The sequence below is a fragment of the Myotis daubentonii genome, chromosome 1, assembly GCF_963259705.1.
Source record: "Myotis daubentonii chromosome 1, mMyoDau2.1, whole genome shotgun sequence".
Taxonomy (NCBI): Eukaryota; Metazoa; Chordata; class Mammalia; order Chiroptera; family Vespertilionidae; genus Myotis; species Myotis daubentonii.
The window spans coordinates 41,346,603-41,373,746 of NC_081840.1; the positions used below are offsets into that span (position 1 = coordinate 41,346,603).

Sequence of the window (27,144 nt, forward strand, 5' to 3'; positions counted from 1 at the left end):
AGCTTAATTTAGGAACATTACACTGAGAAACTAATTTAAAAAGTAGGTCCAGACTCGTTCGGATCCTGCTTCAAACTATGTCTTCCTCTCACTCCTTCTCTCACTTTAAATAAGAGAGAGAGAGAGAGAGAGAGAGAGAGAGAGAGAGAGAGAGAGAGAGAGAGAGAGGAAGGGAGGGAGGGAAAGAGGGAGAGAGAGAGAGAGAGAGAGAGAGAGAGAGAGAGAGAGAGAGAGAAGGTAATTTGACTAAAGACTAAATATTGATGATACTAAGCAATAATTCGTTTATTATTATTATTTTTAAAGAATCCTTTTAGCACGGCTGGCATGGCTCAGTGGTTGAACATTGACCTAGGTGGCCATGGTTCAATTCCCGGTCAGGGCATATGCCCAGGTTGCAGGATTGATCCTCATTGTGGGGTGTGCAGGACGCATCTGATCAATGATTCTCTCTTATCATTGATGTCTCTCTCTCTCCCTCTCCCTTTCTCTCTGAAATCAATAAAAATACAATTTTTTTAAAAAGAATCCTTTGAAAAGAAATGTAGTGAAATGATGTGCCATCTGGAATTTGCTTTTATTTTTTATTTTTTTTAAAGCTCATTCTTTTTAAAAAATATATTTTATTGATTTTTTTACAGAGAGGAAGGGAGAGGGATAGAGAGTTAGAAACATCGATAAAAGAGGAACATTGACCAGCTGCCTCCTGCACACCCCCTACTGCGGATGTGCCCGAAACCATGGTACATGACCTTGACTGGAATCGAACCTGGGACCCCTCAGTCCGCAGGCCGACGCTCTATCCACTGAGCCAAACCGGTCAGGGCTGGAATTTGCTTTTAAATAATCCAGTGTGCCAGAACCGGTTTGGCTCAGTGGATAGAGCGTCGGCCTGCGGACTCAAGGGTCCCGGGTTCGATTCCGGTCAAGGGCATGTGCCTTGGTTGCCGGCGCATCCCCAGTGGGGGGCGTGCAGGAGGCGCCTGATCTATGTTTCTCTTTCATCGATGTTTCTAACTCTCTATCCCTCACCCTTCCTCTCTGTAAAAAAATCAATAAAATATATTTTAAAAATAAATAAATAAATAAATAATCCAGTGGAGAGAGGTGGGCAGTGAGTGGAAATATAGATAAAACAAGATTGGCTATGTTGATTATTTATTGAATCTGGGTAATACATACATGACAGTTCATTATACTGTTCATTCTATTTTTGTACATGTTTAAAAATTCCATTAAAACAAAAAGTGTTCCCAGGATGGCAATACCTCTGGAGCACCTGATAGAAGCAAATGTAAAACCTCTGCGGAGGGACAAAACCTCAACCCAACCCCCCCAGATAAAGTCCTGCTGAACAAAAACTATTCATCGAAAGTTACAGAACACCACAAGTGAGAGTAAGCAGGTAGAGTGAATACCAGAATAAGACCCCCACAACTTTGAGTAATGGTAATATTAGAAACCATAAAGTAAGTATGCTTCAGTGAATTAAAAGGAATTGAAAACATGAATAAGAACGAAAACAAAAAGCAAAACCTTAGGCAAATTTGGAAACCAAATAATTAGAATTTCTAGAAATTAAAAATATAGTTCTTAAATTTTAAAATTCAAATGACTAAGTTAGATAACTGGTTAGACCTTACAAGAAAATCAGTAAATTAAAATTTGAAGCATTTATAGAGCAGTGTTGCAAGACAAAGATCCATCATGTGGGTAGTAGGTACTAAAGGCATCGAGAAGAAAATGAGAAGATTCCAGACTACATTTCAGAGAAATTGCAGAAAAATTGAGAAGAGGCAATACTTTGAAGAGTGCTTGAGAATTTTCTGGAGTTGACAAAAAGACAAAATTCAGGATGCACAATGAGTCCCATCTGAATAAATAAAATGAAACGCAAGAATAGAAATAGATTATATAACTTCCAAGTCAATAAAGGAGGAAAAAAGAATATAGAAAAGTTAGTAAGTCAAGAAGGAAATGGGAAAATCCCAGAAAAACCCCAATAATACCCCAGTAATATGGTAGAAATCAAACATACCAGTAATTGCAATACATGTAAATGTATTTAATAGTTGAGATGGAGATTGTTAGGTTGAATTTAAAAAATCCATCTATATACTATGCAAATGCTTATTAGAAGAAAGATGAGTACTGGGTTCATTTCAGATAAAATACACCATAAGGCAAAAATTATGATTAGTGCCAAAACCGGTTTGGCACAGTGGATAGAGCATCGGCCTGCGGACTGAAAGGTCCCAGGTTCGATTCTGGTCAAGGGCATGTACCTGGGTTGCGGGCACATCCACAGTAGGAGATGTGCAGGAGGCAGCTGATCGATGTTTCTCTCTCACCGATGTTTCTAACTCTCTATCTCTCTCCCTTCCTCTCTGTAAAAAATCAATAAAATATATTAAAAAAAATATGATTAGAGGTTAAGAGGATCACCATAAATTTATTGCATATACATAATATGAAGTACAGAAAACAAAAACTGACACAACTGTAAGCAGAAAACAACAAATCCACAATTGTGGTGAATGATCTTAGGTCTGTTGATAGAAGAGATCAAGCAAATAAAATATACATTTGAATAACACTTGATTTAGTGGATTCGTAAGACTCCCCCACCCCCATTACAGAATACTTGTGTTACAGGAAGGGGGTGGGGGGAAGAGAGAGAGAGAGAAACATCGATGTGGGAGAGACGCATTGATTTGTTGCCTCCTGCACATTTCCCCAATGGGGGCTGGGGATCAAACCTGCAACCATGTGCACCTCGTGGGCCTATGCTCTAACTGAGCCACACTGGCGAGGGCTGGCTGACTGTATCTTGTGTTCTAAGCATTGTATCTGATTCTTACTTGGAAATCCTTACAGCTCAAAAAAATCTTGTCCAGATTCCCTGCAGGCTTCTGTAAATGTAAGGCAGATTACTTATCTTTATTGTAGAACCTTTCACCTTGTTGTTATTTTTACTTCTCTACAAATGAATAGGATATCTGTGTAACTTCAGGCAGGTTACTTAATCACTCTCTCTGTTTCTTCACTGTTAAGTATAAACTGTTACCAGCCTCTTAGAGTTGTTGCAAGGATTAAATGATAGAATTCTTAACACTGACTAAGCAATTGGTAAATAATAGCTATTATTATCATTATCTCTCCTCAGCCACGCTGAGGTCTCAGAGGGCAGAGCTCCCATATTGTTCTCGATATCTTACTCAAGTGCTTATCTGTGTTGGCACAGAATCAATAAAAATGTTTATTAATATTATTGTCTAATTTCTTGAGTCTTGGTTGTGTGTATAAGGCAGGTATTTTCAAACTGTTTTCTTGAGCAGATTCAATGAAGGTGCTTTTGGATTCTAAAAATATTTTATTCCCATTTCATCTGTAAATTTCTAAACTATTTTGAAAACAAAAAATGTAATTTGTAAGCTCGTGTTAAAAAACAGCACTTTAAAAAAAACAAACAGCACTTTTAGTAGTAAAGCCTCTTACTGTTTTAACCTACTATCAAAATAATTCATTTTTGTTCTTATCTTGTTACCTCTTTAATTAATTGAAGGTTAGCCCAATATTGAAGGCTAAACTGTTAAAAATTAAAACAAACTACAAAATAAGAACTTGCTGCCATTTTCAGATACTTTTCTACATAAATTTTTAATAGTGTACAATCAAAACAAAACACAAAAAATAGAATTCTGTGATGGATTTAGGAATGCATTGGCATGCATATCTCCTACTTTTATTGCTTTGTATTAATCAGAAGAGCCTTATTTTAATTCATTGAATTTATAATAAATTCATTTTATACATTTAAATAAAAATACATTTATTCTAATTAAATGTGGATTTATCTGCTACTTTGGAAAGAAAAGGTATTTATAACTAACCCATTCGTAAATTCATTTGATAAGCATTTATTGGCACTGTTATGTGGTGGGTATTATGCTCTAGACCAGCGGTTCTCAACCTGTGGGTCGCGACCCCTTTGGGGGTCGAACGACCCTTTCACAGGGGTCGCCTAAGACCATCGGAAAACACATATATAATTACATATTGTTTTTGTGATTAATCACTATGCTTTAATTATGTTCAATTTGTAGCAATGAAAATATATCCTGCATATCAGCTATTTACATTATGATTCATAACAGTAGCAAAATTACAGTTATGAAGTAGCAACGAAAATAATTTTATGGTTGGGGGTCACCACAACATGAGGAACTGTATTAAAGGGTCGCTGCATTAGGAAGGTTGAGAACCACTGCGCTAGACTGAGAATATAAGTTTACAGGCTATAACTGACAAGCCTAATGGGTTTCCACATGATTGTGCATTTAGAAGAATAAAGACTTTAATGCTTTCAGAATACTTTGAGACCACTGACTTGTAAAGTGTCCTATTTCTTCCAGTCAGTTGACTGCCACTCTTGGTTTTGCAGAGGTCCAGCTGGAGTAAGAGCCCAAGCTCTGGATCAAGATGGAAATCTGGTAGACGATTTTGTATTTGATGGAGGAGATGGGGTTATTGGAAATCGCATTCTTCACGTGAGAAATGCACCTTCCCCTGCTGCTACTTCGTCCCTTGCAATTTCTGGAATGATTGCAGATGAAGTACAACAAAGATTTAAACTGTAAATAATGAAAGGAGCTAGCTACACATTTTAATCTCCACATTCAGCAACATCCACAAGAACGTACTAATTGAATTCTTTAATTTTTAAAAAATGGTTTGAAAGTAGCATTTTTAGTTATCTCATTTAATAACCACTGAATTGTTAAACTGATATAACAGAGAAATAATTTTTTAAAGTCCATGTTCTTTTACTTAGAGAATAAAGAGAAAAGGTACAGTTGTACCTTTTCCTGAATCCTTGACTTTTCTTTTCTTTTTCTTTTTTTTTGTTAATCCTCATCTGAGGATATTTTTTCCATTGCTTTTCAGAAAGTGGAAGGGAGGAGAGTGGCGGGGGAGAGGAGAGAGAGAGAGAAAGAGGAAGGAAACATTGATATGACAGAGACACATTGATTAGTTGCCTCCCACATTCAACCCCGACTGAGCCGGGGATAGAACCTTAACCCAGGTACATGCTCTTGACCAGGAATTGAACCCACGACCCTTTGGTGTGTGGGCCAGTGCTCTAACCACTGAACGGTGCCAACCAGGACATGACTCTTTTTTTTTTTTTTTTTTTTTTTAAATATATTTTATTGATTTTTTACAGAGAGGAAGGGAGAGAAACAGAGAGTTAGAAACATCGACGAGAGAGAAACATCGACCAGCTGCCCCCTGCACACCCTCCACCGGGGATGTGCCTGCAACCAAGGTACATGCCCCTGGCCGGAATCGAACCTAGGACCATTCAGTCCGCAGGCTGATGCTCTATCCACTGAGCCAAACCGGTTAGGGCCAGGACATGACTCTTAATTGACCTTGCCCTCACCAACCATAATCTAGAGATTCAGCTCTTTTGGAATTTCTGCAAATGATGGCATAAAAATTTGCTTATTCCCTTAATTTTTTGGCTTTATAGTAAGCTTTTTGGTCTCTTATAGACAAGAAGATATAATATATTGTAGGTTACAAAACTTTTGATTTTTTTAAAATATATTTTTATTGATTTCAGAGAGGAGGGAGAGGGAGAAAGAGATACAAACATCAATGATGAGAGAGAATCATTGATCGACTGCCTCCTGCATGCCCCCTAATGGGGATTGAGCCCACAACCTAGGCATGTGTCCTTTGGTCCGCAGGCCAATGCTGTATCCACTGAGCCAAACGGGTTAGGGCCAGATCTTTTCATTTTAAAGTCAGAAAAACTCAGATTTAGAGCAACAATATTTGTATTTGGGAATTCTTGATTTAAAATAGACATGAAATTTCACATTTTAAAGTAGTTTGAGTAAAATTCTATCAAGCTATAATATTTTCAGAGAAATGCAAAGTCTTTTTTATTCCCAGCTCTTTATAACTGACTTGGTATGGTGTCACCACTAAATCTAAACAGCAGTACACTATGAATGGTTGTTGCCAACTTTTCAGTTTTTTCTGGTTGAGAAACTAAAAGAACATAGAACTGATAGGTTTTTATGAGAGCAGTTTTAGAATCCTGGCACTGATATACAGAACTCTGTAATTTAAAAATTATTTACCTCTTACCTCTGCTCTTGAGTTACACCAAGGTTCTCAGACGTTGGCCAAGATCACTAGTGATTCATGCCGACTTGGTTTTTCAGGGATCCTATTTCTTCATTTTTAGAAAATACCTAACTTAGAGGCATTCACTTTTGTAAACCGCAAAAGTGCCTTACATTTATGTGTGCTTCATGAGTATTTTAAATTGTTGGCCAGTGCCATACTGTATATAATATACTGCATATATGTGTGTGGTATCTATTGAAAGGATTCTTGTAAAAGAATCAGAAAGATTCAGAAAGTTGGAAAACAGAAATATAAATGAAAATAAGGCAGCCTACTGATTGGGGAAACTTTTGTTACAGAACAACCATGTAGGTGAGATATTTTCACCCTTTCCCTTACATGTACTCTCTCAGGATTAATCATGCCCTCTTTTGTTTTGTTTTTTCCTCCTATCACTCCAAAGATGTGTAATGGATGAGTTAGAAGTATGTACATTTTGGTTGATAGGAAAAGCTTTTTTGTTTTTTTTTCCTTTTCACTTCAAGCCTCTGTGATTACATTGATTGAACTACCTCATCCATTAATTTGAAAACCTACATAACCGTCTGTTCATGTTCAAGAAGTAACACATCCAGGAAAATAGACGAGGCAATTATTCAAAACTTGGAGTAAGCATATTGAAAGCATTCAGAAACCATTCACAGAAGAAACAAACCCTAGTGGTTCTTCGTAACTACGGATTCCTCCAAGAAATGTAGCACACAGGATGTTTTTCTGTTCCAGAACGAGACTGTTAAGAAATGGGAAATATTACAATTCTCTATTTCAACAACAGTAAGATTGCATATGCACTAAGCTGTGAAAAACTGAAATTACAAAAATAACTGCCCTAATTAAAGCAACCCTCATTCCACATGGGTCTGTACTAACCTGAAAATACAAGTGAAAAAGTTATTGAAAGTGTTTTGAATGTGTAGGTTATTCTGTTTGTAAAACATAAGTTATTGGTGTCATTAGGATTTTGTTGTGTAATACAAATGTAATATTTAAAAGTTTTGTGTATTTCTGAGAGAAGAAAATGTATATTAATATTAAAAAATATTTTAATGAGCCTTGGTGTTGCGAACATAATTTTTAGTTTCATTTATTTGAAACTCTGATTCAAATAATTGTTTTTGTGTGTAGAACTTGAACTGTCAAAGCTTTAGATAGTAGCCAGTCTTTTAAAAATGCACAAAAATCTTCTGTATCTATGTGTAATCTAGAAATGAGGTAGAGTAGTAGTTTATATTTTGGGTAAAAAGTGGAACACTTCCCAACTTACAAAAATGGCTTTCTATCTGATAGTGGTGCCAATATCTGGCTGACCTCTGTGTCATCTTTATACCCCGGAGTACCAGGGGGCATTATTTCTGTTTCATAGCAGAATGTCTATAGCCTATAAACACACAGTGCTTTCCAGGGGTGAGGGCAGAGGAAAGGGAGTTCAACAGATCAATCTTTAAGAAATTTATTAAAGATTATAGTTCTTGGGAAGACATGTTTGGTATGTTATGTCTTACAGGGGACTGGGCTCCTGGACATGAGCCTGGACAGGGCAAATGATCTGAGTACCTGCTCCAACTTCCTTCCGGCAGGTGGACTGTAAGAGAGCCAACGTTAGCTACAGCAGAGAACCATGAAAGCGAGTGACAATGACATTTATTGTTTCCTGTGGTGTTGCTTTGGTTTGCTACTGACTGGAACTTGTAGCTTTAAATGAATTGAGGAAGAGAGAGTACATGGTAGAAACATTGAGTAAGTCCTTCTCGAAAATGTTTTCAGTAGGAGAATATTTGTGGTAAAATTTGAACTGCCTTGTAAAATCTGATTGGTTCATTCAAGTTGTCTCCCAAAAGCCATTCTAAATTTTAAAAAGGCATAATTACTATCAAATTATTGCTGTGATAGCATATTAATTGTAGCTCCAATTTATAATTGAGCTTTTTGTTATATCCACAGGGCCTCCCCCTTATAGTATCAGTATGTTTAATAGTTGCATTTTGTAAATCCTCACCTGAGGATATGTTTTATTGATTTGAGAGAAAGAGAGAGAGAGGGAGGGAGGGAGAAACATTGATGGGTCGCCTCTCTTATACTCCCTGACCGGGGATCGAACCTGCAACCTAAGGAATGTGCCCTGACCAGGAATCAAACCTGTAAACTTTTGGTGTATGTGATGATGCTCCAATTGAGTCACCCAGCCAGGGCAATAGTTGCATTTTTAACACTTGAAGCAAATGCTTATAATGAGGTTAGAAATTTTTTCATTTAAAAATGGCTTTTAAATAATGTTTTGAATAAGTACAACATTCATATGGTTGAAAAGTCACAGAAAAATTCACAGTGAAATGTGTTCTCTCTGCTAGCCACCTGTCCCATCCCTGAGGCAACAAGAATTGTCACTATCTTGTGCAGCTTGGCAGATATATTTATATATAATAAAATACATTGCCTTCATTTTTTGACATAAGTAGTAACAAACTCTGAATTACTGTATTATACATCTTGCTCTTTTCGCTTTTTAGCATACCTTTGAGAATGTTCAAGAGGCCTGATCACAGTAACCTGGTTCTTTTAAAATGACTTTATAGGTTCCATCTATGGATTTACTATTTTTTGTTGAACTAATCCCTTATGTTTACTGATGATTTTTTTAAAAAATTATCTTTATTGTTGAAAGGATTACAGATGTTCCCTTTTTCCCCCTCCATTAATTCCCTCCACCCCGCTCCTGCCCCCTCCCCAGCTCTTCACTGCACCATTGTTTGTGTCCGCGGGTTATGCATGTATGCATATAAGTTATTTGATTAAACTATTCCTGCCTCCCACCTTCCCTCTGAAATATATCAGTCTATTGCATGCTTCAGTGTCTCTGGTTCTATTTTGCTTGTCAGTTTATTTTGTTCATTAGATTCCACATAAAAGTGAGATCATATGATATTTGTCTTTCTCTGTCTACTTATTTCATTTAGCATAATGCTCTCCAGGTCTCTCTGTGCTGTCTCAGAGTTAAGGATTCTCCCTTTTTTAAAAAAAATATATTTTATTGATTCTTCACAGAGAGGAAGGGAGAGAGATAGAGAGTCAGAAACATCGATGAGAGAGAAACATTGATCAGCTGCCCCCTGCACATCTCCCACTGGGGATGTGCCCGCAACCCAGGTACATGCCCTTGACCGGAATCGAACCCGGGACTCTTCAGTCCCCAGGCCAACGCTCTATCCACTGAGCCAAACCAGTTTAGGCAGGATTCTCCCTTTTTACAACTGCATAGTATTCCATTGTGTATATGTACCAGTATTTTTTTATCCATTCATCTACTGATGGGCACTTGGGCTGTTTCCAGATCTTAGATTTTGTAATAACACTGCTATGGACATAGGGGTACAATCTTTCTGATTGATGTTTCAGGCTTCTTAGGATATATTCCTAGAAGTGGGATCATTAGGTCAAACAGCAGTTCTATTTTTCATTTTTTAAAATATATTTTTCTGATGTTATCAAATATGTACTCTTTAAAAATTTTATTTTTATTGATTTCAGAGAGGAAGAGAGAGAAACATCAATGAGAGAGAATCATTGATCAGCTGCCTCCTGCATACCTCCCACTGGGGATTGAGCCCACGACCTGGGCATATGCCCCTGATCAGAATCGAACCGGGGACCATTCAGTCCGCAGGCCGACACTCAATCCACTAAGCTAAACTGGCTAAGGCCATTTTTCATTTTTTGAGGAAACTTTTCCATAGTGGTTGTACCAGTTTGCATTCCCACCAACCATGTTCAAGGGTTGCTTTTTCTCCACATCCTCACCAGCACTTGTTGTTTGTTGATTTATTGATGATAGCCGTTCTGACAGGTATGAGGTGATATCTCATTGTGGTTTTAATTTGCATCTCTCTGATGATTAGTGATGAGCATTTTTTTCATATGTCTTTTGGCCATTTGTATGTCCTCTTTGGAAAAATGTCTATTCAGGTCTTCTGCCCATTTTTTAAATTAGATTGTTTGTCTTCCTTTTGTTGAGTTGTGTGAGTACTTTAAATATTTGGAAAATTAACCCCTTCTTAGATGTATCTTTGGCAAATATGTTCTCCCATACAGTGGGTTCCCTTTTCATTTTAATGCTGGTTTCCTTTGCTCTGCAGAAGCTTTTCGTTTGTTGTTTTCATTTGTTTCTCTTGCCCTAGGTGATGTATCTGTGAAAATTCTGCTACATGAGATGTCTGATATTTTCCTGCCTACTTTTTTTTCTAGAATTTTTATGGTTTCATGACTTATTTTTAAGTCTTTAATCCCTTTTGAGTTTATTCTTGTGTATGGTGTAAGTTGGTTGTCTAGTTTCATTTTTTTACATGTACCTGTCCAATTTCCCCAACATCTTTACTCCATTATATGCTCGTGCCTCCATTGTCACATATTAATTGAGAATAATGGCTTGGGTCGATTTCTGGGTTCTCTGTTCTGTTCCATTGATCTATATGCCTGTTCTTGTGCCAGTACCAGGCTGTTTTGTTTACAGTGGCTTTGTAATATAACTTGATATCCAGTAGTGCGATCACTCCAATTTTGTTCTTTCCTTACTGAGGCTTATTTAAATTGTTTATTTCTAGGGTGTTTTGTTTTGTTTTTGCTATAACAATACTGCAATGAATAACCTTGTACTAAGTCATTTCACATTTGAGCAAGTATACCTATTGGACAGACTAGTTTTTTTTCATTGCAATCTTTGACACACCTGGAATTTATCCTAGTGTAGAGTGTGCGGGTATGGATTCAACATTGTTTTCTAGATGGCCCATTTGTCTGCTTGGGAAACTTTTTACTGCTGTCATTCTTGGATTATCCTCCACACACACGTGGATCACATTCTATGTGCCTCGCCCAGAGATCACAACTGAGATGCCTGTAGAGACTAGGCAGGTTACATAAAAGGGTGAAGAGTGCCAGGTGGGGAATAGCCAACTGGAAGTAGGATGGCATACTTTTCTAAAGAGGGCAGCCACTACTCTCTGCCTGCTGATTATTCCCTTGCAGGAATGCAGCAGGGCCCGGTGTGGCCAGATCTTTGTCAAGAGAAGCTGAAAATCCAGGTATACAAAATCTCCTGGTTTTTAAAACGTTAACAACAACTCTAAGAATTTAAATATAGCCTTGGCTGAACAAAATGTGTCTTCAAGCCAGATTTGGCCTTGAGAAGGCGTCCAATATTCTTAGCCAAGAATGAAACTTCCAATAACAACTTTACTCTCCTAAAAGAAAATACAATCACAGTCTCGTAGTTTGCTTAGTAGTTATGGCTGGAGTTCAGGAAGAGGAGAAAAAAGCAATGACACTTTAGGTAAGCCAAAGTCTTTGTCTTCACCGATAGAAAGATTACTTGGAGAAATACACGCATTTCACTTTTATCCCCAGGACATGGGAATGTAGAGGTCACCATTTATTAGAAGACATTCGTGATTTGGTGAATACTTGGATTAGAAAAAAGATCTAGTAAATTTTCCAACACTGCCATTCTGATCTTGCCAGAATGACAAAATGTTCGGTTTGTGTTTTGGGGGAGGTTAATCACTCAGCTACTGATCCTGGAACTAAATTGTGGCAGGCATTTTTTTGCACTGTTCTCCCTTTCCCTTCCTTGCCGCTGGTAGCTGGGAACAGTCTCTTACAATCCATACACTCAGCATCTGTAGTGGAATGAAACGTATGCTAATGATAACATTTCCAGAGTCCTGCCTCTTCAACTCAGGAAAGCTATGGTCGGGGGACCTTTGCTGTTGAGTATGACTGGGCCACAGGGGCAGATAGATGCAGGTTTCGTGGGACCTGATGCCTACACAATTTGGAGGGCGTCGTTAAGAAAACACTTCAGAAATATACTTGTAAAGTTTTATAAAAACGATGATTTTGTGAACACATCGGGGACTGTGCAAGGGAAGGACCTTTAAGAATGTAATGAAGCCCTAACCAGTTTGGCTCAGTGGACAGAACGTGGGCCTGCGGAATGAAGGGTCCCAGGTTCGATTGGGGTCAAGGGCATGTACCCTGGTTGCCGGCACATCCCCAGGAGGGGGCATGCAGGAGGCGGCTGAGCAATGTTTCTCTCTATCCCTCTCCCCTCCTCTCTGTAAAAAATCAATAAAATATATTTTTAAAAAAGAATGTAATGAAGTTCAAGCTTCATTAATGCCACCGCCATCTGCCCTTTCTCTGACCCTACACTGCGCGAAGGGCTCGCACGCCTCCCCTCCTTGGTCTCCAAGGCACCGGTCCACGATACGCTCTCCTCGAGAACAGACCCGGGCACTAAACACGCTAACTCCCGCGTCCAGCCCAAACGCCTTCCCTCCACACCCCCAAGCCGCCTCCCACGCCCGAGTCCTGGGAGGCGCCGTGTCGGTGTTGTCCCGGGAAGGTCTAGAGGCGGGAGAGTCCGTGTGAAACGCAGGAGGCTGGGGAGTGTGTCTGCAACAGGCCCGCCGCAGGCCCGGGGGAGAGGCAGCCTGCCGCGGCCGCCCCGCGCCCCCGCGCCCGGCCGGCGCCGCTGCCCCCGCGGCGCGCATGCTCCGTGCTGCGCTCGGCGACCGGGTAGGGAGCGCGGGGCCCAGGGGGCGGGCCGAGCCGCCGCGGCTGCGGGCCCGAGTCGGCGGCCCTGGGGCGCTGTGGCGGCGGCCGGTCCCGGGTGTGCCCGAGTGCGGCTCGCTCCTCCGACGCACACGCCGGGCGGTCCCCGGGGCCTCGGGAGGTGACTCGGGCGGGCGGGCCCCTGGGAGGCGGGGGCGAGGCGATGAGGAGGAGAGCCACCGCCGCCCGTCTCCGCCCGCCGCAGCTGTAGCGGAGCCGGGGTGGGGGCGAGGCCAGCGGACCCCCGCCGGACCGCGGACCCAGACAAAGGAGGAGGACCCGCCCGACGCCGGGCCGCGCCGCCGGGAAGGAGGCCGCCGCCTTGGTCGCCGCCGGGGGCTCCCGGGCCTGCGCGCTTCCTCGGCGGACGCTGCGTGAGGCCGGGCCACCCGGGCGAGGAAGCCGCCCCCGAGCCCCCGCCCGCCGGCGCCGCCTCCCAGCTGCCTCGGCCGTAGCTGCGGCCCAGGCGGGAGGCGGCGGCGCCTGGCGAGGCGAGGCGGCCCGCGCCCTGCCTGTCAGGCCCCCGGCGTGGCCCGGCCTGGCCCGCGGGCAGCCCCCGATGCGGAGGCCATGCAGCAGGCGCCGCAGCCCTACGAGTTCTTCAGCGAAGAGAACAGCCCGAAATGGCGGGGACTGTTGGTCTCGGCCCTGCGGAAGGTCAGTGCCGGTGCCCGGGCGGCCGCGGGCTGAGGGAGTGCGGGGCGGCCGGCGGGCGGGCGCGGGCCGCGGCCCCTGCGAGCTTCTAACGGGGAGCCCACGTCCTCCCCCCGGGTCCCCGGCCCGCGGGCCGAGCCGTGTCTCTCCGGCTGGCGATGGGGGCGCTCCCGATGGCCTGCGGCATCCAGAAGGACGTTTTCTCAAGGTTTTTTGTTTTGTTTGTTTTTATGTTTTTGGCTTGGCCCGGAAGGAAGGTTTTGTTATGATCTTAATACTGGATTTCTGTTGCGGTCATTTCGTCAGGCAACTTCCGCCGTTGACCAATGTGTTGTCCTCAGGCTGGATTCGGCGAGAGACCGTCCAGCCGGTAGTTAGACGGTTTCTCAGACAAAAGCACCTTCCCGGGCCCGGGATTCCCTTCAGGCCGGTGCGTGGCGGGGCTCCCCGGGGCGTCCGCCCGCCGAGGGGCAGTGGGTGCGTTTGACATGTGCGAGCGTCAGGGGGCCGCGCGCTCCCATGGGCCAGAGATCACTCTAAAGTGCCCCCACTTCCTGAAAGTGCTTGTTTACGAGAGATTGCCCCGGTCAGGTTTGGTCATTTAGAACTTGAAATCCTTTTAAGAGGATAAAAAAAGATGTAACTCATTTTTTAAAAAAATAAGAAAATCAACCTTTTGATTTTGGGTGCATCGCTAGAGTGCATCTCTCCTGCAGATGCTGCCGCCTTCCCTCTGTGAATTCAGGTGATAATCACACTGTCACGTTTATAATCAGGTCAGATTTGTGAAGACAAACGTAAAGACTGTAAGTGAGAAGATATCACGCCTACCGAACAGTTCCTTCTGCCATTTGTACAAGATAACGAAGTACAGTGGGGCCTTGACTTACGAGTGTCCCGACTAAGGAGTTTTTTGAGATACCAGCTGTCTCTTGGCCGATTTTTTGCATTGAGTTGACAGAGTAATTTGAGTTAACGAGCTCTTAAGGAGCTCGGTCCAGGAACGAATTAAACTCGTAAGTCAAGGCCCCACTGTACGTGATAAGATAATAAGGAGAGTAAACATTAAAAGACTGCACTTGAAAACTAAAATTTTACTAGTATACATTAAATTTCTATAAATGAAAGGAAGTCGTATATATTCAAGGTAAAAACATTGTCCTCGTGCATTCAGAGTGTCGCATTTTCCATTCTTTCCCTAATTCTTCCAAGGAGATTTAGTGCCTCCTTGGGCCAAGCCATGTCTTTTTGAAGAACTGTGGAAGTGACTAGGCTAGGGGCAGGCAGCTAGACAGTTATTTTGCTGGTACACGAGGTGTTAAAGTATATCACGTTGACCTCCCTTCTATGGGCAGCCCTATTCTAAAAGGAGAGGGACAGAACTGGAGCGTGTGCTGAGTGGTGATAATGAACTCTGGCCTGAGTTCCGAGCAAAGGAAAATGTTGAGGTAGTGATTGACCCTTCCGCCACACACGAGTGCGATGGAGTCTGTCTGGTTGGCAGTGTGATGCAGGTACCTATCTACTAGTACTTTCTGTTAGCAAATAGTACATGAGTATGTGTTGCATACCTTATTTAATAGGTAGTTATGACCCTGATAATCCTTCATGCACAGATACGAATTGACTTCTTCAGGTTATGCTGGAAGCAAAGCCAGGACTAGCATCCATTGCTCTGAGACTATGCTCTGAGACTATTGCTTTGCACTTACATGTTATGTTTGTTTTTCCAGGATCTCGTGTGCTTTGTAGATCTGTATTGTCTTATTCCACAGTTCTTATATAGCCTTTGCTTATGGAATAAATATATCTAAGAAAATTTGGTCTTTTGAGATAAATTCAAAAAGCAATTTCTATTTAATTTATTATTTTCCTATTATACAATTGGGGTATATTTTCACAGAAGACCCTTTTTTATATTTTTAGAAAATTTTTGGTATTAGTAATTTGAATTATGCCTAGTTTTGCGGTATTTAGATATTTGTGATATTGCAACATGTAAGTTTATAATTCTGCTAAGGGTTTCTTTCCAGAATGTGTTAAATTCTGGTATGTATCTGCCACCCATGTCTTTGCACAGTGAGAATTCCTGCCATTTCTGGGGAAGTTCTGTCTTCACATTCAAAGCATCTGGAACTTGGCTTCCTTCCTCCAGCTGAACAGATAGTTACAAAGACTACTACCATTATTAGTAGAAGCAGCAATAGATTAATAGGATTTTCTCTTTCAGTTGGTGTTGCTATTGAACATGTGGAGTACTCTACCTTTGTTTACTATTTGTTGAACACATTTTAGGTACTTGGCACCATACTGGATTCTAAGAATGCAAAGATGAGTAAAAGAAAGACCCTGTTCAAAAAGTGCTTACCATCTATCTAGGCTGAAATTTTCAACTTTGAGGTTTTGGTTTATATAAATGAGAGCAATTAGGAGCTCAGAGTTCTGTAAGGAATGTCTGTATATGCATATGAAAGAAGCAGTGTAGTTTATATATATATATATATATATTTTTTTTTTTTTTTATTGATCCCCTACCCCCCCCCCCCCCACTCATGCCCTCACCCTCCTGTTGTCCGTGTCCATTGGTTAGGCCTATATGCTTGCATATAAGTCCTTTGGTTGATCTTTCCCCCTTACCCCCACCCTCCCCTACCTTCCCTCCAAGGCCTGACAGTCCAATCAATGCCTCTCCGTCTCTGGATCAGTCCTTATTCATCAGTTTATGTTGTTCATTATATTCCACAAATGAGTGAGATCATGTGGTGTTTATCCTTCTCTGACTGGCTTATTTCACTTAGCATAATGCTCTCCAGTTCCATCCATGATGTGGTAAATAGTAAGAGTTCCTTTTTCTTCTTCCTCTTCTTAAAGAATACCTTTCAGCATTTCATATAATACTGGTTTGGTGGTGATGAACTCCTTTAGCTTTTTCTTATCAGTGAAGCTCTATCTGACCTTCAATTCTGAATGATAGCTTTGCTGGATAAAGTAATCTTGGTTGTACGTTCTTGGCATTCATCACTTTGAATATTTCTTGCCACTCTCTTCTGGCCTGCATGGCTTCTGTTGAGAAATCAGCTGACAGTCGTATGGGTACTCCCTTGTAGGTAACTGACTGTCTTTCTCTTGCTGCTTTTAAGATTCTCTGTTTGTCTTTTGCTCTTGGCATTTTAATTATGATGTGTCTTGGTGTGGTCCTCTTTGGGTTCCTTTTGTTTGGGGTTCTCTGCACTTCCTGGACTTGTAAGTCTATTTCTTTCACCAGGTAGGGGAAGTTTTCTGTCATTATTTCTTCAAATAGGTTTTCAGTATCTTGCCCTCTCTCTTCTTCTGGTACCCCTATAATTCTGATGTTGGTACACTTGAAGTTGTCCCAGAGGCTCCTTACACTATCTTCATATTTTTGGATTCTTTTTTCTTTTTTGGTTGGGTATTTTTTGTTTCTTTGTATTTCAAATCTTTGACTTAATTCTTGGGATCCTCTTGTCTGCTGCTGGATCTCTGTATATTATTCTTTATTTCAGTCAGTGTATGCTTAATTTCTAGTTGGTCTTTTTTCATATCCTCCAGGGTCTCACTAAATTTATCGGCGGTTTCCATAAAATTCTTGAAAAACCTTATAAACGTGGCCTTGAACTCTATATCCAGTCATTTGCTTTCCTCCATTTCTGTCATTTGTGACCTGTTTCTTTGTCTCCGCATTTTTTATGCTTCCCTGTGTTGGTAGAGTGGCTTTGTGTGCTAGGTGTCCTATAGGGCCCAGTGGCTCAGCCTCCCCAGTTACCTGAGGTGGACACTCTTGGTGCACCCCTTTGTGGGCTGTGTGCACAGTCTTGTTGTAGTTATGCCTTGATTGTTGTACGATCACTGGGAGGAATTGACCTCCAGGCAATTGGCAGTGAGAATCAGCTGTGTCTACGGTGGGAGAACTTCTGTGCTGAAGACACCCTTCTGAGGCAAGACTTGCTTCAGTGGGGCTTTGGTGCTCACTGAGTCTGCCCCCTGAGTGTGTCCCTTATGGATCTGAGGAGTTGTAATCTGGATGGTCCCCCTCTGACCACTGGGTACACTGGCTCTTGGATCTAAGGAGGTGCTAATTTAGCCTCTTCCTGAGGTTACCCAGCAGGAGCTAAGAAGAGAACTGCAGATTCCCCTTCCTTTTTTGGAGTTTGGAGGTGCCCAGATGAGGCCCAGCTGTGAAGCAGTGCAAGCTGCTGTGGGGCCTTGGGCCTTCTCTTGGAAGTTCTGGGTCTCTCTGACCCAGCTGCAATTTGTTAGGTAATTTTCAGGTTGCAAAGGGCCAGGGCATTCATATGCAAAAGCCTCTGCCGCAGTCTGGGTGGGGCAGGGTCTCAGGGAATCAAAGGGCGGAGCCAGCAGCTATGGCGGATCCTCAGCCCTGCCCTAAGGGGCCACCTTTCTCAGTGTCCAGGTAATTGCTGCAAGCACCTCTGAGGGAAAGCCGCCCTCAGGTTCCGAGTTCTGCCTGCTGCCAGACAGTCCAGTTTCTCCCCGTATGAGTCCTGGGTCCCCAGAGACTTCCCGGAACCAGAGTTCAGAGCAGTTGGGAGCTTGTGACTCCCTCCCGATTCAAAAAAACAGCTGCGTCCTCAGGTGCCCGCCCCTTTCCGCGCGCTCGAGCCTCCGTACCTCTGCACTTTACTTCCGCACCCCCTCTGAGTCTACGTGTGCTTTTCTTTTTCCTTCTAGTTGTAGAATTTCCACTCAGCCAGCCTTCCTGTAGTTCTGGATGATGTCCGTTTTGTCTTTTCGTTGTATTTTTGAAGTTGTTGTGGGAGGCAGCAATTTCTGGGTTTTACCTATGCCGTCATCTTTGTTTCTCCAGCAGTGTAGTTTTAATTGGCTCTATCAGGGTAGTCCACCTGGGCATCTTGGTGGAAGCTCTAAAACTGTTAAAATATAATTTTCAAAAAGATAGAATTGTAACACTCACCAAATACAAAGTGGGACAAAAGTAGGTTTACAGTTGTTTGTAGTATTATTTTTCATACGAACAACTGTAAGCCTACCTTTGCCCCCCCCCCCCCCATAAATGTCAATGATTTGGATTCAACTCATGATTTAATGAGGAAACTCATAAGGTGTTAAAGCCACTTAATATGAAAATTTATAGGCAATTTAATAAAGGAATGTTAAGGCAAGATTGTTGGTTTAAATACAAAATTAGTTAATATCCTACATCAGGCATGTCAAACTCAAAGGCTAACGCGGGCCAAATAAACAAGGTTTAAGTTTATGTGGGCCACAAAAAAACAAAAGCTTAATTTTCATAGAAATGTAGGTTTATTTCGATAGAGACATGCTGAATACAAAGGGCTGAAGTAATTGAGTAATCATTAACATAAAATAATAGAACATTTTAATAAAAATTAATACTTTTTCTTGAACATTAACCAGACACTGAATAACTGCACAATTTAATAAGTGTAATGCAAATAAACCTATTTTTCTTGTTCTCCAAAAGCGAAATATTTCCTGTTGTGCACACCAAACAAGTCAGTCCAAGACTAATGACGTGGCCATCGGTTGCTAAAATATTCGCTGCTAATATTAGTGGGGAGAAATAGTGTGCTGGTGCGTAAGGGAAATTAATGCAACACGATTATAGTAATCAGTCATTAGCGAACGCTGTAGTTCGTTATTAATAATTATGTATAACAGGATATTGTAAAAATTAAGTTACTAAATTTTTATTAAAATGTTTCTTATATACCGTTATATTGTCTGGGCCACAAAAATATTTGTTGTGGGCCACATGCAGCCAATGGTCCACAAGTTTGACATGCTTGTCCTAGAAAAATATAAACAGTATCCCTAGCCCGTTTGGCTCAGTGGATAGAGCGTTGGCCTGTGGACTGAAGGGTCCCAGGTTTGATTCTGGTAAAGGGCACATACCCAGGTTGCAGGCTCGATGCCCAGTGGGGGGGCCTGCAGGAGGCAGCTAATTAGTGGTTCTCTCTTATCACTGATGTTTCCAGCTCTCTATCACCCTTCCTCTCTGAAATCAATAAAAATATTTTAAAAAAAGAATATAAGCAGTAACTTTTGGGTTATCTTTTCTACAAATTAGAACTTGCATCTGCAACAGATAAAAAGCTCTAAATTAATCTTATAGATTTGTAATAGCCCAGTCAATAGAGAGCAATCAAAGATTCTAGCACAATACTGCACTGAAGAACACCTAGGAATCTCTTTTGCTTATTTTCAAATTTTGGCTAAATTTTGTGGGGGAAAAAAGTGTGTGTGTGTGTACTAGAGGCCCGGTGCACGGATTCATGCACTGGTGGGGTCCCTCAGCCTGGCCTGTGTCCTCTCACAATCTGGGACCCCTTGGGGGATGTCGGAGAGCCAGTTTTGGCCCGATCCCCGCAGGCCATGACAAGGGACCCCACTGGTGCCGGTGTGGTCCCTCGGCCTGTCCTGTGGGGATCGGGCCTAAACCAGCTCTCTGATATCCCCTGAGGGTCCTGGATTGTGAGAGTGCGCAGGCCTCTAGTATACATATAAGATCTTTGGTTAGTCTCTTCTTGCCCTCCCTTCCCTCTGAGATTCATCAGCCTGTTCCATGTTTCCATGCCTGTGTGTTGAGCGTCTGCCCCCTGGTGGTTAGTGCATGTTATAGCTACCTGTCAAATGGTCGGACACTTAACATATTAGCCTTTTATATATATAGATATATATTTGGCAAAGTCACTATTGTTGACTTTGAAAATGCAAGGGATTTTTTTAAACCAACATTAAATATTCATCTCACTATGTAGAAATATGGACATTGATGGAAAAATAATGTTTGAAATAGGAATGTGTTCTTTAACTTTTTGTTTTATTTTGTTTTTTAACTTTTAAAACAGAACTTCATTTTCAGCATTTAAATAAATACAGAACTACAAAGGGTAAAGCAGAGCAAAATGCCGCTACTAATGGGTAATACATGCATTGTTAACATTACTGCTAAATTATGTATCTTACCTAAAAGAGCCAGAAACATAAATGCCTTCACCACTACTCCCCAAGAACATTGAAGCCATTGTATTACTTTGGGGGGGGGGGGGGAGCGTAGGATATATTTGTAAATGCAGTTTATTACCTGCGTCTTAGAAATGCCTTTGGTACTTTGTGCATGTGCTGTTTGATTGTATGCTGAGAAATGTTAGTGTAAGCATTTTACATAAGGGAAACATGCCTTAATGTCATTTTTTTAATAATCCTCACCCGAGGATATATTTTTATTGAGAGAGAGAAAGAAACATTGATATGAAGGAGAAATATTTATCCATTGCCTCTGGTACTCGCCCTGACTGGGGATTGAACCCGCAACCTAGGTATGTGCCCTGACTGGGAATCGAAACTGCAACCTTTTGGTGTATGGGACGATGCTCCAACCAACCAAGCCACATAGCCAAGGCCTTAATGTCATTTTATCAGGTTTTTTTAGTCCTTGATATTTCCCTTGTGCATGTCTTTTCTGTAAGGTGTCCCTCTGCAGGCTAGCTATGGCAAAGAAATTATCTATTGTCCTACTATCTGTAGTACAGATATCATAGAGAGCTAAAAAGAATTGATTGAATTACTTTGTTCCTAAGACTAATTTGATTCAGGCTAAATATCGACTCCCCACCCTAATCATTAATTTGCTCTTAGATATCTGTCTAAGATTTAAGAAGTGTGAGAAAATGTCTGAGTTAATTAATAGCAGGCAAGGAAAAAGAGGGTGGGGAGTTTTGTTTCAGAAATGTTTTTGTGAAATCTGAAAGATTCTAATGCTTCTGCCTTTGCACTAATGTCTGTTGGAACTGTTTTAGAAGATTGCACTGGCTCTTTCCTGGGGCCTAGAAGAAAAGTATGGTGCTTTGAGTGAATAAAATTGACGTCACTGACATGAGAAGGTCAAGGAAGTAACATTGTGCCGAGTTCTGGAGGACATATTCAGATATATATTGAGTGCCTCTTGTGTGCCAGACACTATTCTTTTTTGTTGTTGTTAATCCTCACCCGAGGATATTTTTTTCCATTGATTTTTTTAAAAAGTGGAAGGGAGGGAGAGGGGAAAGGGAGAGACAGAATGAGAGAGGGGGAGAGAGAGACACCATTGTGAAAGAGACAGATGGATTGGTTGCCTCCCTCACTGCCCTGGCCAAGGTCAGGGTTCAAACTTGCAACCCAGGTACTTGCCCTTGACCCACAATGGAACCCTCCACCCTTTGGTGCACTGGTGGTCGACACTCTAATCACTGAACTACATCGGCCAGTGTCCATGCCAGGGGTGGGCAAACTTTTTGACTCGAGGGCCACAATGGGTTCTTAAACTGGACTGGAGGGCCGGAACAAAAGCATGGATGGAGTGTGTGTGTGAACTAATATAAATTCAAAGTAAACATCATTACATAAAAGGGTACGGTCTTTTTTTTTTTTTTTTTTTTTTTTTTTAGTTTTATTCATTTCAAACGGCGCCGTAGTTTGCCCACAGCTGGTCCAGGCACTGTTCTTGATACTGAGGTTGTAGCACAACCCCTGCACAAAAAAAAACTTTCATTCTAAATGGCTGTGGCAGAGAGGACTGAAGAAGTAAATAATTATCTGAAAGATCAACAGGAATTAACAAAACAAAGGAAAGGGGGCAAGAAAGGTTCTGTGACCTAGAGAAGGGTTTTAAAGAAGGAAGGAGATGAAGCTAGTTGGGAGACTTGGGAAGACCAGGTTAAGGAAGTCCTATAGGGTTATTTATATAACAGTAATTAGATTAACTTGATCAAAATTGCTTTTTGAAAATATCACTCCAATTGAAAGCTAGAAACTAATAGGAGACCCTATGATTTTTGTGGCCTGTTCTGAATTTCCTAAAGCCACTTAATATAACAGTAGAACTTCAGGGAGTCATTTGGAATTATGCCAAACTAACGATTGACCCAAAATGACCCAAGGGGTTCAAGCCAGAACTGTATGAGCACTGGGGAAGCATTTTAACTTACTGCATTTAGCTCCCTGTTGGGCATGATTTAGCTAGCAGTCTTCTAAATTCAGTTTAAGTTTGGTATGGTATATTTGCAGCAAAACTATTCCATTAAAGTGTTTTATGCTGAGTATGCAAAGCATTACCTGTGTTACCACTTGACATAAATCAAGTATGTCTTTTATATTAACCATGGCCTCTCTTTCAAGGGAACAGTAGTTTGATTATAGCCTCTGTTAGCCTGCATATTTGAATCAGGAAGGAATTTTAATGGAACTAATGGATTTAGCATTATCTCATGTAGTCCAGTCACGTTAAAAATTAACAACCTAAAATTCTTCTCTTATATAAAATATGATGGTTAAATAGAAAGGTTTTGAAATATATAGTGTTCCACATTTCACATTTTAATGTGTAGAGATAAAGTAATACAATGAAAATAACATCAAGATTTAGATGTGAGCACTACTATTGTCTCTTCCAAGTAAAATTTTCAGTATCTCAATTTTCTTATTAAATCACTTTGTAAATTCAAATATTACCTCTTACTTACATAGCACTTTGTAATTCGTTCTTAATTGACCCATTAGCAGCATTTGAAAGTTGATCTCTTTCTTCTTGAAATCCTTTCCTTATTTGGTTTCTAGAACACAAAACTCTGCTAATTTTCTCTCTTTCTGGTTCTTTCTTCTAGATCTTCTAGTTTATTGGTTTCTCCTCATCTCCCGACTGCATCATCCTGACCTCCCCAGAGCTTAGTTTTTGGACTTCTGTTTCTACTTAGAGTCGATTTCTTGGGGAACCCACCTAGTCTCATTGTTTCACATATAATCAGTATTTCCAATTTATGTTTTTGGCTGAGACCCTTGCTTTTGGTTTTTAACTTTTTTCTTAATACGTCTACATAGATGTATAATAGGCACCTCAACCAATACTACACTCCTCTTCCCCCATTTGTAGTATTTTTAAAAAATATGCTTTATTGATTTTGAGAGAGGCAGGGAGAGAAAGAGATAGAGAGAAACATCAATTGGTTACCTTCCACCCACACCCTGACTGGGAATCGAACCAGCAACCCTTTGGTGCATGGGACGATGCCCAGCCGATTAAGCCATACTGGCCAGGGCTGAGGATATATTTTTTTAATTGATTTTTGGAGAGAGGAAGGGAGGGAGAAGGAGAGAAACATCCATCAGTTGCCTCCTACCAATACAGGGAATCAAACCTGCAACCTAGGTATGTGCTCTGACCAGAACTGAACCTGCAGCCTTTTGGTATACTGGTCAACACTCCAACCAACTGAGCCACCTGGCCAAGGCCATGGCAATATTTATTGATAAAATGTGTTTTACCTCATTACATTCTTTATATATATTTTCATTGAATCCTTGGAGCTGCAAATCTAGTTTATTGTAATTTCTGTTGCTGCATAACAAATTATCAAAAACCTAGTGGCTTAATACAACACATTTATTCTTTCTCAGTTTCTGTAAGTTGGAAGTCCAGACATGGTTTGCTAGGTTTTCTGCTTAGGGTCACACAAGTATAAAATAAAGGTTTTTGCTGTGGCTGCAGTCTCATCTGAGGCTTGGGGTCCTCTTCCAAGCTTTTGTGTTTTTTGCAGAATTCAATTCCTTGCATTGCATGTCTGAGGCCCGCAGTTCCTAGATGTTGCCACCATTCCTTGCCAGATGACTCTCCCTATAACTGTTAGTTTGCTTCTTCCAGGCCAACTGGAATGCATCTGCTGCTGTTTCTTGTCTCACACTTCTAGACACTTTGTAAAGGACTCACTTGATTTAGGTCAGACCCACTCAGGATAATCTCCCTTTTGATGAACTCAAATTCAACTGATTGGGAACCTTAGTCATCTTTGCAATATATGGTAACCTGATCACAGAAATGATATTCTATTATATTCACAGGTGCTGCCCTCACTCATAGGGACAGATATATGTATACCCGGGATGGGAATCTTGGAAGCCACCTTTGAATTCTGTTTACCATATTCATTCATTTTATGGAAGATATCTACCACATGACCTAGTTGTCAAGGGCAGTTTTAATTCTCAGGCCAACCAGCCTAATCACATTTTTCTCCTTTCAGACAAAGTCTGGTCTAATTTTTCAGTTCAAATGAATGTATTAATATGTCACATACCAACCATCTCACTTCTGAATTCTAATTGTAAAATAGAAAGAGAGATAAGGTATGAAAACTTGCTTTGAATTTTTCCTCCTGAATGAAATAAGATAATGTTGCCTTTAGTATTTCTTAAAGATACTTTCTTGCCTGGCTGGCATGGCTCAGGGGTTGAACTTCAACCAGTTACCAGGAGGTCATGGTTTGATTCCCAGTCAGGGCATGTGCCTGGGTTGTAGGCTTGATCCCCAGCGTGGGGTGTGCAGGAGGCAGCCATTCAGTGATTCTCTCTCATCATTAATGTTTCTGTTTCTCCCTCTCCCTCTCTCTCTGAAATCAATAACAAAATTTTTTTTAAAAAAGATGCTTTCTTTTTTTGGTTTTCATGAGCTTTCCTCATCTGTAGAATGCATGTTTTGATAATAAGCTAGCCCAGCGATTTTCAACCTTTTTCATCTCTGGACACATAAATTAGTTATTAAAATTCTGCAGGACACCAAAAAATTTATTTGTTGCCTATTTGACAAACAAAAAAAAGGTATAATTTTTATTCATTCACACTTGACGGTTATTGTTGTGTTGGCTATTGTCATTTTTTTATTTGACAATCTAAGGGAAAATAGGTCAGTGCCCCTGACTAAATTAGTCAGGTATAGCATGTTTTAAAAAATTTTTGTGGCACACTGTTTAAAAATCTCTGGGCTAGGGGATGGAAGAAGCAAGGTACTTAAATGAAAAATCTTCATAATTTCTCTTTGTTTAGTGTCCTAGAACTTCTTTGCTTTATTGCACCAAAGAGTAACCCAAAATAGTGAATTCAGGATAAGTAAAAGATCTGCCTTTCTTTTATTTTATTTTTAAAATTTTTATTTATTAACTTTGAGAGAGAGAGATGAAAGGAAAGAGAGAAAAAACCATCAATTTGTTGTTCCACTTATTCATGCATTGGTTGATTCTTGTATGTGCCCTAACCAGGGATCAAACCTACAAGCTTGGTGTATGAGGACGAGTTCTAACCAACTGAGCTACCTGGCCAGTGCCTCCATTTTTTCAGTAAAGTGGGAAGAGGGCATTTGTGAAGGAGTGGTGGGAAAGGAGAACCTGCATTACTCTTTGAGTGCAGGCACCTTGTCAGGCAGATCTTCTTTAAGAAAGTACACATGGTAGTTTGGTAATGTGCCCAAGGAGTCTTAAACTTTAGCTGAATAAAACATATTTAGTGCCCAGCCAGTGTTCAGTGGTTGATCGTCGACCTATGAACCAGGAGGTCATGGATTGATTCCCCATCAGGGCACGTGCCTGGGTTTTTGGCTTCATCCCCAGGAGGGGGCATGCAGGAGGCAGCTGATCAATGATTCTCATCATTGATGTTTCCTCTCCCTTCCTCTTCAAAATCAATAAAAGTATATTAGAAAACATACTTAGTAATTGTGCTCTTTTCTCAGTTCACAGGAAAAAAATCCAATTTTATTTTTTTCTCATAAGCTTTTCTTAAATCTGTGGTGCCTTACAAGGAAAACAGCTTATGGTACTTTTTGTTTTCTCTTATATACATGGGCCTATAGTTTAAAATATTATAGTCATTTATACTAACATTATCCCTGCTTATAGTTTGATGAAATACAAATCCTGTATAATAAAGATGTAATATGCAAATGGCCATTACGCCGTGAAGTGTAACGACCAACTGCGTAATGACTGGATCACGGATCAGCAGGAGGGTGGGGCAGCGAGCTACAAGCAGGTGGCGGAGAGCTACAGGAGGGGGCAGAGCAGCAAACTATGAGGGGAGAGCGGGGGGAGCTACAGAAGGCCAGGGCAGCAGGCGGAGAGCTACTGGAGGGCAGCAGTGAGCTACTGGTGAGCTATTGGTGCATGGATTCATGTGCAGGGCTACTAGTATCTTAATATTTCATGTTCTGCTAAGAGCACTGTGACTTCCAAATTCTCTGCCACTGGAACAAGTTGGGCACCGTTGATCTAGTCCAGGGGTGGGCAAACTTTTTGACTTGAGGGCCACAATGGGTTCTTAAACTGGACCAGAGGGCCGGAACAAAAGCATGGATGGAGTGTTTGAGTGAACTAATATAAATTCAAAGTAAACATCATTACATAAAAGGGTATGGTCTTTTTTTTTTTTTAGTTTTATTCATTTCAAACGGGCCGGATCTGGCCCGAGGGCCGTAGTTTGCCCACGGCTGATCTAGTCTGTACTTCTTGGCTTACAGGCTAATGGCCTGCCTGTATGGGAAGGTACTTACAGATCACATGCTATTTCATTCCAATCAAGGAAAATTTTAATGACAAAAATATTAGCTTCAGCTAATAGTCTCTTTTACATGTTTTGATTATTTTATGGTAAGCCATTACCTGATATTAACCTAAATAGAATGATTTTCCTGTCCTGTAACTTACCTCATCCTATATAATAAAAGAGAAACATGTAAATTAACCATCCCTCTGCTACGCTCACCAGCCAATCAGAGTGAGTGTGTAAATTAACCTGACAAAGATGGCGGGTTAATTTGTATATGCAGGTGTCAAGCGCCCCAGGAGGCGACGGTGG

General features: G+C 41.1%; 2 protein-coding genes across 7 annotated transcripts in view; both read left to right on the forward strand.

Moving 5' to 3' along the window:
* L2HGDH (L-2-hydroxyglutarate dehydrogenase) overlaps positions 1 to 7,255 on the forward strand; it is a 38,738-nt gene extending 31,483 nt beyond the window's left edge. The window contains exon 10 of the mRNA XM_059696719.1: positions 4,445 to 7,255. Coding sequence (XP_059552702.1) covers positions 4,445 to 4,640 — 196 coding nt within the window. The 3' untranslated portion in view covers positions 4,641 to 7,255. The remainder of the gene's footprint in view (positions 1 to 4,444) is intronic.
* A 5,604-nt stretch (positions 7,256 to 12,859) lies between these two features.
* The window catches only part of SOS2 (SOS Ras/Rho guanine nucleotide exchange factor 2), a 105,033-nt gene continuing 90,748 nt past the window's right edge, over positions 12,860 to 27,144 (forward strand). For all 6 annotated transcript variants that reach the window (XM_059696667.1, XM_059696672.1, XM_059696706.1 and 3 more), the window contains exon 1: positions 12,860 to 13,467. In XM_059696667.1, the coding sequence (XP_059552650.1) occupies positions 13,381 to 13,467 (87 nt within the window). In that variant the 5' untranslated portion in view covers positions 12,860 to 13,380. The remainder of the gene's footprint in view (positions 13,468 to 27,144) is intronic.